This window comes from Olea europaea, unplaced genomic scaffold (assembly GCF_002742605.1).
Source record: "Olea europaea var. sylvestris unplaced genomic scaffold, O_europaea_v1 scaffold1515, whole genome shotgun sequence".
NCBI lineage: Eukaryota > Viridiplantae > Streptophyta > Magnoliopsida > Lamiales > Oleaceae > Olea > Olea europaea.
The window spans coordinates 176,306-191,286 of record NW_019232731.1 but is presented as its reverse complement, the minus strand read 5'-3'; the positions used below and the strand labels follow the sequence as shown (position 1 = coordinate 191,286).

Here is a 14,981-nt window from a genome sequence, read left to right as displayed (position 1 = left end):
TTCATATAGGAAATTTGTTCAACCATTTCTAGGATTTTGTCCATTCCACTACCATATATGAATAGTGCGAGTCCATTCACAAAAAGAAATTTCTCGATAAACAAGAGGCCAAATTGAATGGAAAATCTTTTAAATCTTCTTATAATTTAATATACTAAACTTTTAAAATTTTGTCTATTATAATTTATAATCCATTAAATGTTTAATGTAAGCTTTATGTAGCGATTTAAATTATTAAATTTTGGGTCGTTATAGTGTACGTGTGGGGGTGTGTGTATGTGCGTGTAAATATGGCATTGTCCTCACCTGATCCTGTTTGAGGCATTTCAACTTGATCCTATACAAGCTCACGTATTTTCGGCGACAATTCCTGTCACAAAAGTTCAAAATTTGAACATTTGCATTTCAGAGGAGGACAAAATGTCAACCACGTGATGTCAAATATGATCAAATTGATAATCAACCCACAGTCGTGTACATGGCATGAATATATGTAGAACACTAATTGAAATGAATGCAATTTAATGCAAGGCAGTGAAACAAAATTTAATATATCACCTGCTGAAAAGAAAGAAAGAGAATGAGGTTCTGGGGCAGGAAAAAAATTTATGAGGAAGGGATTAAGAAGGATCAATTTGGAAGATATAGTACAACATAATACGAGGAGCATTGACAGGTCTTGAAGAGCTTAACCTTGTAGTTTGACAAATATATTGGTATGGACACTTCTTGAACAATTGTGGGGGCCTTGATAGCATTACATGCACTTGGGAAATAAATACTGGCATTGATTAGTCTAGACTAGCTAAATTCATGAACACAAAAACATCTTGACGCGATTTCTGACCAAGCAAGATAATATGGTCACTATTCTAATTTAGGCTTCACAACATCAAGCAAATTTCAAAAATCTACTAAATGAACTCAAATAAACATGACTTTCTCATCCTACACCATCAAGTACACAAATGTATAATGGTTTCTGTACACGATGATTATCTTCCCTCGTGCTTGTTTCTAATTCCTTCCGCCTTTCCTTACATGACATTTGTTGTGACCTTCCAACCACTTGTGCTCCGATTATTTACCCAACCCAAAGTTTCTCACTCCATTATATCAATTCAAAATTCAAGATGATGCAGCTAACTTATTTAAATTACGCACCTCAAAAGAAACTCATTTGATAAGAGTTTCGTTCTAAATTGATTTTGATTTAGATAAATAACGTATGAGATAATGGTATTCCAAATTAAAGCAAGTAAAATGAGAGAGAAAAGGAAGGCCAACTCAAGGTGCAAGGATGGTGCATATCTGACAAAATGTGCTAGACTGGATATGCATAACACTAAAACACGTATTGCGATTGCAATTTTAGAAAACAATGATGCCATGTCTAATTGTCAGCATACCAATAGAAGAAATTGACTGTTTCATAAAAAAATAAAAAACTTACAGACGCTCTCCTAGATATTTCCAAGAAGTTTTCCTCAACCTCCTTCGAACATCAGAAAGAACAGATTGTTGAGCATACTGCCACCAGGCTATTTGCCACCCCTTGAGTTTTTTATCTAAAGGAGTCCGCCAAGGACGATAACGTCCATATCTACAACATCAAAAGAGAATAAAGTAGTACAGAACCATCTACAACCAGTATTTGTTGCCTCAGATGACCAAACCTTTATCAGTTAATGGATATATCGAGCTCGAAACAATTGAGAGAAATTTTACAAAAACAAAGAAAGAGAGAGTAGTACATTGGAAGACATAAGAGACAAAGCTGTATAGATGGTGCCCATCATTAAACTTTTGAATAGTTGACACTTTTTCTCCAGGGGATGTACACAGGATTCATTATCTCACCTTTACGATCAGTCTAGAGAAACTCCTTTGGTTCTTTTCCAGTTCCATCAAAGAAACTTCCATTCTAAAATTACTTGGGCTATTTTTTTATATCCCTAATGAGTACCATCTTTGAAGGTGTACTTTTCTTTCTTATATCCCTAAAGAGTATTATCTTTGTATACGCTTCTGTGCTGACTTCTTAGCGGCTAACTTAATCAGCACCAATACAGGAGCAAGCACCTTTAGGGATTCAAGTTATACTTAACAACGGTAAGCTTAACTCCTGTATCTGGTGCCAACATTTTTCCTTTTATTGTTGTGGCTTCTTTACTAAGAGGATAAAATTCAAATGAAAATGTTTCACTATAATAAAGCCATTTTGTGCATCTATTACCATAGCAAATACTACATTGAAATACAAGGAAGACCTCACTATCCCTAAATAAAGATACGAGATTGATATTTATCATATATTGCAATTAATCCACCCTAAAGTAGAATTAGACCTTAAAGTTAACCTCTTGGATCTATCCACTCTACATCTAGAGATGCACAAACTGTATATCAAATGAACACATACGACGTGGTCTAGATGAACAAGCAACAACAATAACAAGCTAACCCTTACCTATTATTTGGGATCAACAACATAAATCCTTTATAATCACTCGTTCAATCCTGCACTACATTTTTTGGGAAAAAAATCAAATCAAATCAAATCAAATATTTTCTAATCACATCAGACCATGTGCTTGTTTGCCCTCATTATAATCTCCTTACAATTCGTGGGATCCACAACTATTACCACTCATCCACCACGTACATCCACCACGTATTTCTATCACATTATAATCTCAGCAACATATATTGAAACCTAAACAAGCACCATATTGGTTTGGTAACCCTACTCTTGTAACATGTTTTACTTTAATCGACCCCCTCTTATTAATGAGAGCTTCTTTAGGTCAAAGCAATACAATCCAACCCCATAATTTGTGATTCCCTCAATTTATCGTCAGCTGCTATGACTCTAAAATGTTGACACCTATACCTATTTTTAATTGTATCCGTCTAGTATTGTCATACATAAACTTGACGTATTTATTTATTTGCTTGGTTCATTGTATGAACATTTATCCTTTAGTGGCCAAACATTCGGTTCCATAAAGCCTGATTGGTCTGCTAACCATTCTGTAAAGTTTTCTTTTCTGTTAATTTGAAAAGTATCTTAGATCACATACATCGACTCTATTCCTTCACTTTACATCTTCTTCAAGTCCTCCTCCTCTAATCATCAAGTCTAAATACCTAAACAACCACTCTTTAGCACATAATGATCTATTTTCACTCCATTTTATCTTATTCAATTATCATTAAAAGGACATCCTATGTTTCTATGTTATTTTCTATTTAAAACCTTGTGGTTTTAGCGATTTCCTGGCTTTTCAAGAATATTGACCCCATCAACTTGATTTTAGTGAACTTAATAATTGTCCTTTCCCCATACAAATTTTAGTACGAAAGGCCCAACCCCAAAGAGCGAATAGTCCTTAGGTTTTTGCGGGTATCGCCACGCATCTTTTGTTCACTTCTGGGAAGCCAAAAGTACTAGTTATCGCCCTCTGCAATGCTTTTTCAATAGCGTCCAAAACTCGTATTATTTTCGTGTTTGGCATGGTCGCAGAAACAACTAGGGGAGTAGCTCTGGGGGTTCTCACTTCTCCTTGTTCCTATTCCTAACTCTTCCCCAGGTAGTTTCCCAATGTTTGGCACTTTTTGTCCTACTCACCTCTCTGATTCTTCTCAAGTGGGAAGAAGATAAGAAAAAGTGAAGCATTCTCTACTGTTGAGGTCCATCTTCCTATCAGAAGAATCTAGTTGGCCAAACTTATTCCAATTTTAAGATCTTGGGTTGTATCGGTATATCATAGAATTCCAACTTGTCAACTAGAACTACGTCGTTGACAAATAACATTCATTAAGCGACTTCCTGGTTCCATGATTTGGTAAAGATGGAGTTCCCGTGCATAAGGATAGGTGGTGTTAGAAGAAGAAGGGGATGGGAATGAGGGAATTTCAAGTTCTCTATTTTCCTAATCAAAGTTTTATGTTGGTTCTTAGTCTATTTAATTGTTGTCTTTGGTCAGAGAGTTCAGGTACCGAACACAGGTTGAAGAATTCAAGATTTATCATTTACATGCAATCAAGGAACAATTTTTTGTTTATAGCTGTCAACTTTTTTTAGATTTACCTCTCTTTGGTTTTTGGTTAGCCTCTCTTTTGAGTTCCCCAATACTTCATAACTTCAGGTGCTAAAAGAACCTCTTACTGTCAAGACTTCTGCTTATGTTTGGCAATCTTGATCATTTTTATGAGTAAACTGACTATAGATATTGATACTTTAGAAATTACTTCGTGGGTAAAATAACGTGAACTACACATATTCAATTTGCAAAAAAATGCAAATCAGTAAGAATAGTCGAAACTAAACGAAAGATGCTATTACTTTCAGACATGAGCTTCAGTAACAACCAAGTTTAGTCTTGAATTCAGAACAATGAAAGCAAAATTTAAATAATCCAATTTCTAAAAAGTGTTTAAAAATTGTGGAAGCATTAAAGATGCAGCTTACAATTTCAGTTTCAGAAACACTATTAACAGCATAAGAGTCGACGGATTAAGTATTGAGGCTAAAAATGATAACGTTAACTGAACTTACGTCTCTCTCAATTGACACAAAGCTAGATAATCGTACAGAGTCAAGATATACTGAAGCTGAACCTCATTCATAGACATGACCTACAAAAGTGGCATCTAAACGGTATTAATCAATGAAAAGTTTCCTAAAAAATTAGAAAAAAACTCATTGCTCAAAAATGCCAGTGAACTACAAACGAACCACCCGAGTGAAATCAACATTGATGGTATACTGTGGAGCATCTTTCTCAAGTTTCCCTGACCTGTTCACCTACAAAAGAATGCTACGATATCGAGTAATTGAGAGATGGGAAACATCTAACAAATTCGATCTCTTATATCCTACCTATCTCACAGAGAAAATGAGAATCAAAATGAAAAGAATGTGCAAGACTGGAAAAGATGTTCTCTACAGCATTAGTACTGAAAGATATCCAATCAGACAGTTCAGCAGAAGAGGAAAAGGCCAATCAATATTTTATTACTTTAGTGCTAAGCCAAAAGTTATAGCCAAATAGGAGAGAGGACATAATATTCATGTAGCCAACAAAAATACTATGATGGCTATGACAGTTTTTTTTTTTTTTTTTTGATAGGTAATCATATAATTTTATTAATCATATTATCAATTTATACAAGAAAGAAACAACATGAAGTTAGACAGCTCTTCTATATGATTAGTAACCGCAGCATTAAACAAAGTATACAAAATCAAATAAAATAATTCTCCGATCTGCTCTGTTATTTAGGTTGTGGTTTTCTTTCGTCAACTTTGTCATTTTATGACAGTTCTAGATTCTCTGACATCCTAAGTATTCCTTTTCTTTCTATAGTTCCTTTCTTTGATTGTGGATGTTTAATTATTTGCCTATAATCCTAAAATTATGAGCTCCTGGTCCCAAATCAAATTTATTGGCCCAATTGTCATAGTCACTGTTTACTTCTGTTCATCAGGCAACACATATCATGCACTAATTGTCTGCAAGTTAACATTTATGACCAATATAACACAACCAGAATGTGCTTACCGACAGAGACATAGATACATCCAATGGAGCTAACATACAGATATCACTATCCTGTAGCTTGGACTCTGCAAGGCTATCTGAACCCACATCGTCAACTCCTTGAATAGTATTAAAATAAAATTCTAGACCCTGAACTTCAACCAGTTTGTTAACTTGAACCCCTCTAACTTTCGAAATAGAAGATCTGAAAAAAGATTACACATGGATCAAAAGATGAAAACTAGTAACTACAGAACTGGGAAGCTGGAAATGGTGAAAATAATTTATATTGCATCAACTCTCGAAGCTTTCTACACAATATCTAAAAGTGACCAAGTGTACAAGAATCATGTCACTTTCTAGATGACTGATAAAGTAGTCTAGGATATATCTAATAATTTCAGATAATATTTAATTTTATAGTAATATTGAATTTTTTAAATTAAATTTATCCAAATATTAACTCAAAGTTTTAAGTATATTTCTTTACATAATAAAAAGTTTGCTTCAAGTTGTAAAAAAATTAAAAATTAAAAAAAATTATATATATATATATATATATATCATTATACAAAATGAAGAATCAAGCCAGCTAAAATTGGCATGGTAAGGCTGTTTGTCCTTCTGTCAAGATCGTCACAGAATTACAATGGAGATAAAGGGCTCCATTTAAATTGTTTTACATTCTATTGCATGAAGGACATCTTTTCATGCAGAATTCATTTTTTTTTATTTCAATGACATTGAGTATCCTCCACTTCTTCTCTATATGAATAAAATTTTGCATCCTTGGCAAAAGCAACAATAATATTACCATGTTATGAATACAACAACAAACCATGGCCAAATTAGAGGTCCACATAATTTGTCAATAGAACAGCAAAAGGTCTGTCTAGACAATGCAGACATTAGAAATGGATATAAACAAGCAGTGTAAATAATGTTTTGGAGGAAGTATACCCGGCAGGATTTTGCTTCATAATTGTCAGACTTTCAAACTTTAAACCAAATGTGGTGATTGCCTGGAAAACATCAAACATAACAGAGTACAATTGTTCTGAACTCATACAACTTTCGACAAATACATTTGTGGGAGAAAAATATACATCGTGATAACATGAGAGTAAAGGCTGGAATATCCAGGTTTTAAGGCTTCATTTCCTCCACTATTCTCACCTAGATTTGTTGGAATATCTCAGGATTTAACGCTTCATGTTCTCCTTTATTCTCTCCCTCATCTGAGGAGTTATTTTCGTTGTATATTAAAGATGTCGTAAATGACAGGAGTGATTTTAGGCGATTGAAGCAATTTTAATCGAAATCTCTTCAAAATATAGATAGCATAAACAATCTTCCAAATTTGATAGTTCTTCAAGGTTCTGTAACATGCGCGCTACTAAATGGCGCAAGCAAAACCACAGGAAGTACGACATATAAGTCAAAGGCTGTTGAAGGCAAGATGGACACAAAGGGAAAACTCTGAATAGAGGTTGATTTATTAGCAAATCACAACTGCCACATACAAATTTCATTAACATGAAAATATTTGTTAACTTCATAGTTCCAAAAGAAGCTACATTTGTGGGTTTCCAGAAAATTGATGCATAACACTTCCCTTATCGAAAAATGCTACCAAACTTTCTAGGTCACATTTCAGAAGCCTAAACTTCACTCCAACTCAAGAAAATAAATTGACAAAAATTCATGAATAATCATGATATATTAATACTAATAACAGTGCCTAGAGAAGGACCAAATTGCATAAATTCTTTAATGGAAGAAATACCATTGCCATCAGCGTATCATGGTACAAGACATGAACATTTCTGATGGATACTTGGATGTTGTCAAGAATCTGGGCATAGAGATGGAGAGAAGATTAGAAAATATATAACAACTGCAAGAACTCATAAATCTATATTTGTTTCTAGCCATTGTAGCACAGCTCAAGTGACAAATGGTCATTATGAATCTTCTAGGATTGAATTTCCATTCAAGTTTGAACTGTTTGAGTAAGTCTTATATCCTTATCCCAGTTTACTTGAGTTTTGGTACTGGATATATTTTGTGTCCAACTATCAGTTGCTTCTATGGATTAAATTTAGATGTATAATCCTCCATTAAACATTTCTTAATTTACACACATTGATCCACTCGAGATAGATAAATGAAATGCAGAAAAAATATATATATTTCTAATAATAGAAAAGAAAAACTGTGAGGTAATATTAATCAACATCGACCAGCTACCTTCGCAGTGATGTATGAAATAAATGAATTCCCAGCCTGGTTGTCTGAAAAGAAATAAGCCGTTACTTGAGCATCAATGAAAACAAACAAGTGAACGTTGAAAAGGAATTGAACTTCTATTGTTCCACTAATTGAATTGATCAACTTCAAATCTGAATGGATGCAACCAACACAAAACAGTGAATGCAAAATTTCATCTGCATTAATCTAACTGCAACTATGACCCAGGATAAGCATCCCAAATATAAGCAACCTCACAAAAAACATCATTTTAATGACCCATATTAGTGTAATTTATATATTCTAACACAATTTCTTAATTATGCTTCTAATAGATTCCCGATTTTTCAATTGAATCAGTGAAATGTTAACCCTGATTTGCAAAGAATATATATATATATATTTATTGAAGGTTTGTTTGATCCCCATCTTTCAGAAGAATAGGTTTTGTAATAGTGATTCTTTTGGAGAAAGTGTAGTTAAGAAGTAGGCAAAATTTTGGGTTTACATGTAAACTATTTATAGAGAGGATGTGTGGTTGAAAAATAAGTTTGGGAAAAATGAATTTTTTTAGAATGCCGCTCAAAGACGGGCTAAGTTTTGCTTCTCATAAAAACGTCCCTAGGCACATTACCAACAGAACTGAAGCACTGCTTCCCCTGACTATGAAAATACATGAAAGAGAGCTGTTATTTACTGACAAGTTGTAGACAAATTCTGAAGGGACATTCATTAGAATACAATTCTGATGATGTTGACAATTTTAAAAATGACAACTAGATGTAAACAAACAAAACACACAAATTGATAACACATAGAAAAGTCAAAATTAGGCTCTTTTGTGTATAAAACACAAGTTCAATCACAATTTGCACTGACATTTCAAACAAGATGGTGATGAGTGATGGGTGATGATCACAAGTACATGAAGAACAATGGAACTACTTACCACAAACACGTCTCGATAACTTAGCAAGTTCTGCAGCAGCAAGTTTGGCCTTTTTGCTAGCAAATTCTCTTCTTTCAACAGCATCCATGCCCCACTGCCTCAAATAGAAATAAAATAGGCTGATAGCTCAACAGATAAAGGAATAAACGGGAGAAGGAATTGCATTAAAAACTCTGAATTAGTTGCTTCAGTTATGGGAAACATAGTAATTTACAAAGATGTTTCAAATTACAACTATCGTGCAGATATAAAATCTATATTAACTAAATAATTTATCACATCCGAAGAGAAGCCCAATCAATATAGCTGTCAAGCTAATCAATGAAAAGTAATTCCAGATCTAGATGAGTCAAGTTTCGCTGCTCAAGTATACTATTCTTCAACTACAATGCACTATCCCAGTTCTTGTATATATTCCCATCGTGAAGGGATCACTTTACCTAGCCCAGTGAGGTGTTAGGTTGATTTGATAGAGGTAGTTCAGGATTTGTTTCTGTTAATGGATTCAGTGGCGAATTTGTTTATATGATCTTTGGTTGATGTTAGGGTTTGATTGGTTGCTTATTCACTAATTGATGGTTTTTGGTTAATGTTTGCTTTATAGGAAGATGTTCTGGTTGATGACCCTAGTGATGGAGAGATTCTTTGACTACAGAAATTTCAACTATATGAACCATGTCTACATAACTAAAACATCATTGTTCCAAAGTTCCATTAGCACCAGAATAATTTCACGTTCATTAATAATAATAATAAATTACCTCTTCATCATCCCGGTTGCAGGCACAAACATACACATCCTCTAAAATGATTATGATGGGATCCCAGCCAAGCTTTTTCCATGGAATTTTGATGCTCAACTTCCCAACCCGACCTAAAATTCAAACCATGAATTCATTACAAGACAAAAAATGCATTATATGGAGTGAAGATAAAGAGGAAAATGATAGTATAGAGAATGTGCAAGATTTTTATGAAGAACCAAGGAAACAAGCAATGATGAATCAGACAGATACAACGACCTCAAATATGAATGAACGGACATTTCAACTAGCAATACCTTGAATTGAAACTAGTGAAAAATGTATTAGTAGAATTCGAATGCACAAAACTGCTAGCACACTTGTTTGATTTCTCAATACATCCTCATGAGAAATAAAAATGAACACACACAAGTTTTAGAGTAGGAAATTAGTATTCATGGTTTTCCCAATTCAGAAGAGACAGAGGAAGCTATGTTAACTGGTAATGATCTCATCAGGAAAAGACCTTATGGCAATTGCAGCTACCTCTGAAAGTAGGAAGGGCAAAAAACTGAAGTTTTGTTTGTTTCCTGTTCGAGGGAATGAAATGAATTTTTGGGAATCTAAAGTGTTATCCAAAGAAGATGGAGGGGGTTAAATTGGGTAATGGTCCCATATGCCTGTGTTTTGTGCAACAGATTAAAGTGGCAAATTCTCGAAGGATAGATCAGTTGGTTATTTGCTCAAAGCAGTTTTCCTCTAGCTCCCATACAAAAGGCCCTTTCCTTGCATTGATTTTTCTACAGGTATGTCTCGTTTTTACCCGAAAGTAATAGGGAGTGAAACTTTTGGAAATATGTACTGCTGCGCCCTCTTTAGTCTAAATTAACAAAAATAACTTTAATATCCTGAAATAAAGATAGAGATGTACCACCATGGTGATCAATGCATCAGCAATGTCAATCTGAAGTTTAATAGGGCTGAAGCTTAATCCCTAACTCCCAGTAAAACTCTCTTCCTTCCAAGCTCAACTGTAAAGTCAGTAGCTTTACTCGAGAGCTGGAAATGACCTATGCCTATCACTAGAATTGTTTGAAGCATTGGAGATAAGTGTCTCATTTAAATGTGTTCTCAAATAGTTTACACCTGCAAAATATTTGAAAATATATGTATCTAGTTCACTTCGATCATTTCAAGCGAGAAGTTGCACTATCTCATTTCTCGTTTCATTGTTAGGGTTTTCTCACTTGTAAAATTGACCTCGTTTAAAATTTCATAAACAGCAAGAAGTTTGGAATACATAAGAGCTATATATCTTCGAATAATTCATCTAGAAAAAGACAAGATCCTAGTATGCATGCCATCAAAGCCAACTATACCATTTGGAACCCATTTAATGAAACCAGCATGGTCCAAAGGCTAACAATCGCTAACTACTGGCCAAGAACTAACCAAAGTGCAAAATGGGTTTCCTCACAGTTCTGCTTCTTAATCCTCACAGTTCTGCTTCTTAATCAGACTGCAGAAAAAAATAGTCTCTTATTGTGTCATGTATCCTCGCAGGCAAGGAGCTCCGTCGAACAAATGCAAAATGAACTTATAAATATGATGAGGGCTCTACACTCATGATATTTATGCCATTTAATTCATTATTTTGCTACCCTAGAGAGTGTTTTAGAGCGTTTTGATGCTGTGATGTAGGTTGATGAAATTGAAAGAATTAAGCAAAAGTTGACGCAATGGGAGAAAATGGCCAAATTGTAAGAGATCCAGAGTTTGGGAACTAAAATGCAAATAATCAAAACTTGTGCCTAACCTCGAAATGAAGATCCGAGAGTGCTATGAGTCGATTGGATGAAGAAAGATGTCAAATGGATCAAATTTAGTAAAAATATGATCACAAATCAATTCCCAAACGAAAAAGTTATGCTCCGGAGTTTTAGTCTCATATTGAGACAATTTTGACATAGCAAACAATTGAATTGGAGAATGATATCTGAAGCAAAGTTGTAGCCCTTTGAGTTAGCTTTCCAACGCATTTTGAATCGCCTCAATCAACCATCAAACGAAGAAGTTATGATAAAAATATTAAAGGATGCATGGTGCAGTCTTTCCACCCAAAGCGAGAGCCATAGCGCCCACCACGCTGAAAATCATCTGTGAGCACGGCGCCTCGACTATGAGGGAAAAGTGTTTTTTATGTTTTTGGACTCTTTTCTTGGCCCAACTCAACCCTATTTCGTCCAAGAACTTCAAGATACTATAAATATCATTCAAAAGACCTATTTTCTCCAACAATTGAAGGGGACAAGATTGAAGAATTCAACCACACAATTTGAAGGAGACAAAAATTGAAGATACCAAAAGGAAAAAAGAACAACATCAAGGAAGAAAATTGAAGATCTACCCAAAAAAACTAGCTTTTTCTATCCTTTTCCTTATGTCGTTTATTATAATTTGTATGAATTTCATATATTACATCATGATCTAAACAAATTATCTAGGGGTCTGATGTAGCCGACTTGAGTTTATGGTTTGATGATTTTATAATTATTTTTTTATTTTCTCGCATATATTTAATTGTGTCATGATTTTAATGCTTTCAATTAATTGATCAATAATTGAATGAATAAATGTTAGTCAGCACTCGAGGAGGGGAATTTAGGCATGATCATAAGATTGACACAACATAGGTTTTATGAGTTTCGAGAGAAAGTATAAAATCTGTGAAGCTTACTCCATAAAAAATCGGGACTTTTATAAATTCTTGATTTTCAATTTGAAATAGAGATATTGGAATTGGAATCTAAGATTAATTTCTAGCTAGCAATCGAGAGATAGAAGAGAAATATATTAGGATTCTTGCTTTTAAATATGGGAAAATTAACTGGAATAATTGAAAATCGTTGAATCATAGTTGAGAGTAAGGTGAAATCAACCCCTAGGCCTTCTCATATTGATAAATTGCATTCATCAACTTTGTCACCACGAATCACATTACATTAGTTCAAAACATCCATTCAATCATCCATTTATCTGAATAAAGTAGAAATTATACAATTATAGTACTTAGTGAGAATTAAATTACAATCCCTAAGGGTTTGACATTCTTAACTTTCATACCATATTACAAAACTTGACATCATACACTTGCGGTATAAACCACGTTGTGGAAAACGTGTGGCAGAATAGAACTTAAGGAAGTTAAAATATGACGAGGATAGTAAAGCCTTCAATATACAAAAAGAGAGAGTACTAAGAACTACTCTCCAAACCCTTCAAAAGTCTGTTGATGAGGTGTTGACAAAGCCACCAATGTCCAAGCTCAGACTGGACGAAGAACGACAACACTATCCCCAATCAGATTCACTTGCGTATATTCATATAAAAAATTCCATTCTATCTCTCTCCCTAAATCATGTAAACCATAAAAAACAAGTGCAACTTCCATTGGATTTCAAAGGAGACGATTACCAAACTAGATTACATGAAACCCTCATTACAACAGTCGATGTATATCTTAGCAACAATGTGCGCAACCCCAATATGCACTACTAGCAAAATCCTAGAGTAGACACTACATCCTACAGTAGCCACAAGCTAGAAGAACATGGGTAGGTAGTAAGAAATACAACCATCTACAATATATCACATTAGATAGATATCCCTTCAAACCAACACAGGCCATTGAAAAAGATCTTAGAGACATTAGTTTAATTGCTCTTTTTTCCCCCTCCCAACTTCAAACCTCCGTTCGTATTATTCATAGCGAAATCTCTAGTCAAAGATGGAACAAAATGTAATTTGCTTCACATCTAAGGGACTACTGAAATTAGAATCTCAAAATTCACACAATTTATCCCATCTTTTGTCTTGAAGGGCAAATAGAAGGAGAAGAAAAAGGAAATTTTTCTTCCATTAGCAAGAAATCCTGATCTCAATCACAATCAATTAGAAGGAACCATATGAAAACATGATCATCTGGACATTGATTAACACAAGACTTTTGGTCCGCCGACCTGCCACTTACATATTATTTGTCAATTTTCCCTCGTAGCTTGTAGTTCGGATCCATTTTAGCTCCTTTTTTCTTTAAGGAAATACACCAAGAGGTTTAGCATTATGAGATAAGAAATTCATCAAACGAAAATAGCAGCAAGCACTATTTCCCCATGGTTTTTTTTGCATCCGAGTCTATTTAGTAAATGCAAGAAGTGCAAACAGAACCGACAACATACATGGAATATAGTGGAACACATCAAATAATATGTTGCACATGTTGTTTATATATCGAAAATTAAAGGCATGACAGTAAAATCCTTGGGAGATCACTTTCATCAGTGAGTCCACAAAATAATCACCTTGTTTGAGAGCAAATGGAAGCTGAAGGTAGTCAAAAGCTTCAAGAATCAGCTCCACATTTTCCAGGAATACTTCCTCTGCAGTTTTGAAAATGAATAAAATTTCACTCCGCAGTTAGTATTTAGTGAAAAACTCGCGTTTGATATTTATATTGAAAAATGGAAAAAGAGAAGAACAATCATTTGTGGGTTTAAGAATATTATCCACTAAATTAAAACCGCACAAAAGAAAGGCTGTCAAATATTGAGCTCAAATTCCTATCAACTGGTAAATATTTTCAGTAACATCTCAGAAAAGATGGATTTTTAATTAAAAAGGAGAATAATTACCGTGCCAGAGAGTGATCTTGAGCTGCTCCTTTTGGATGTCTTTAATGTATTGGCCCAGATATCCCAAAATCAACTGCCTCACCAATCCTTCAAACATTATTTCTTTTTATTTAACTCTACTTCATGTCAGCTGAAAAAGTTAAAGAAAAAAATACATTAGTATATTAAGAACAATTCCAGAGAAACATTTGTTCTTTGTTCTCTGGTTGCGGTTTAAGGGGAGAAAAGGAGAAAAAAATGGTCGCTTTACCGGATTACTGAAGAGGGTTCGAGCGCAATTCCAATTTCATTTCACGATTGTGAATTTCTAGTTCTTGTATATAAAACCCTTACCAAGAAAGGATATAATGAAAAGAAGAAGAAGAAAAAGAACAAGAACCAGAACTTGCTTTTGCGAGTTATAGAGTGGGTCGGGTCACCTTCAGACGGATCCTGGCTGCGTAAGACCAAATTATGTTCACGTGTGGAATTGATTTTTCGTCTCAAAAAATTAATTTTTCACCGTTATTTTATTACTTTAGTCGTATTTTTTATTTCTTCTCTCATAGATAGAAGTGGGGGCAGTCTAATTTCAAAGGAAATCAAACCGAACCGAATAGCAATAGAAATTTTAAAAATGGAACCATTAGTTTCATAGTTAGCCACGGAATCGAATCGGAACTGAAGTAATTGGTTCCAGTTCGATCCTATCCAATTCTTTACATTAAAAATGTCAAAATAAAATATTCACTAATAAAAAATCTAAAGAGGCTACTAACATGATACTTTTAACAAATTATTGAAGAACCGAACGTATTATTCT

General features: G+C 34.2%; 1 protein-coding gene across 2 annotated transcripts; it reads right to left on the bottom strand.

The window, feature by feature from the left end:
- Positions 1-223: 223 nt before the first annotated feature.
- LOC111376539 (vacuolar protein sorting-associated protein 13-like) lies at positions 224-14,577 on the bottom strand. 2 transcript variants are annotated; one of them, XM_022999506.1, is made up of 13 exons: positions 14,430-14,577; positions 14,180-14,309; positions 13,850-13,927; positions 9,507-9,619; positions 8,746-8,839; positions 7,797-7,840; positions 7,333-7,401; positions 6,507-6,568; positions 5,568-5,751; positions 4,742-4,810; positions 4,562-4,641; positions 1,454-1,603; positions 224-370 (listed from the first exon to the last, which is right to left on the bottom strand). In XM_022999506.1, the coding sequence occupies exons 2-13, from the start codon at positions 14,274-14,276 to the stop codon at positions 250-252; spliced, it is 1,161 nt and encodes a 386-aa protein (XP_022855274.1). In that variant the 5' UTR covers positions 14,277-14,309; positions 14,430-14,577; the 3' UTR covers positions 224-249. The 2 variants fall into 2 exon arrangements, with proteins under 2 accessions (XP_022855274.1, XP_022855275.1); XM_022999507.1 differs by having other exon boundaries at positions 4,745-4,810.
- Between the last annotated feature and the right edge of the window lie 404 nt (positions 14,578-14,981).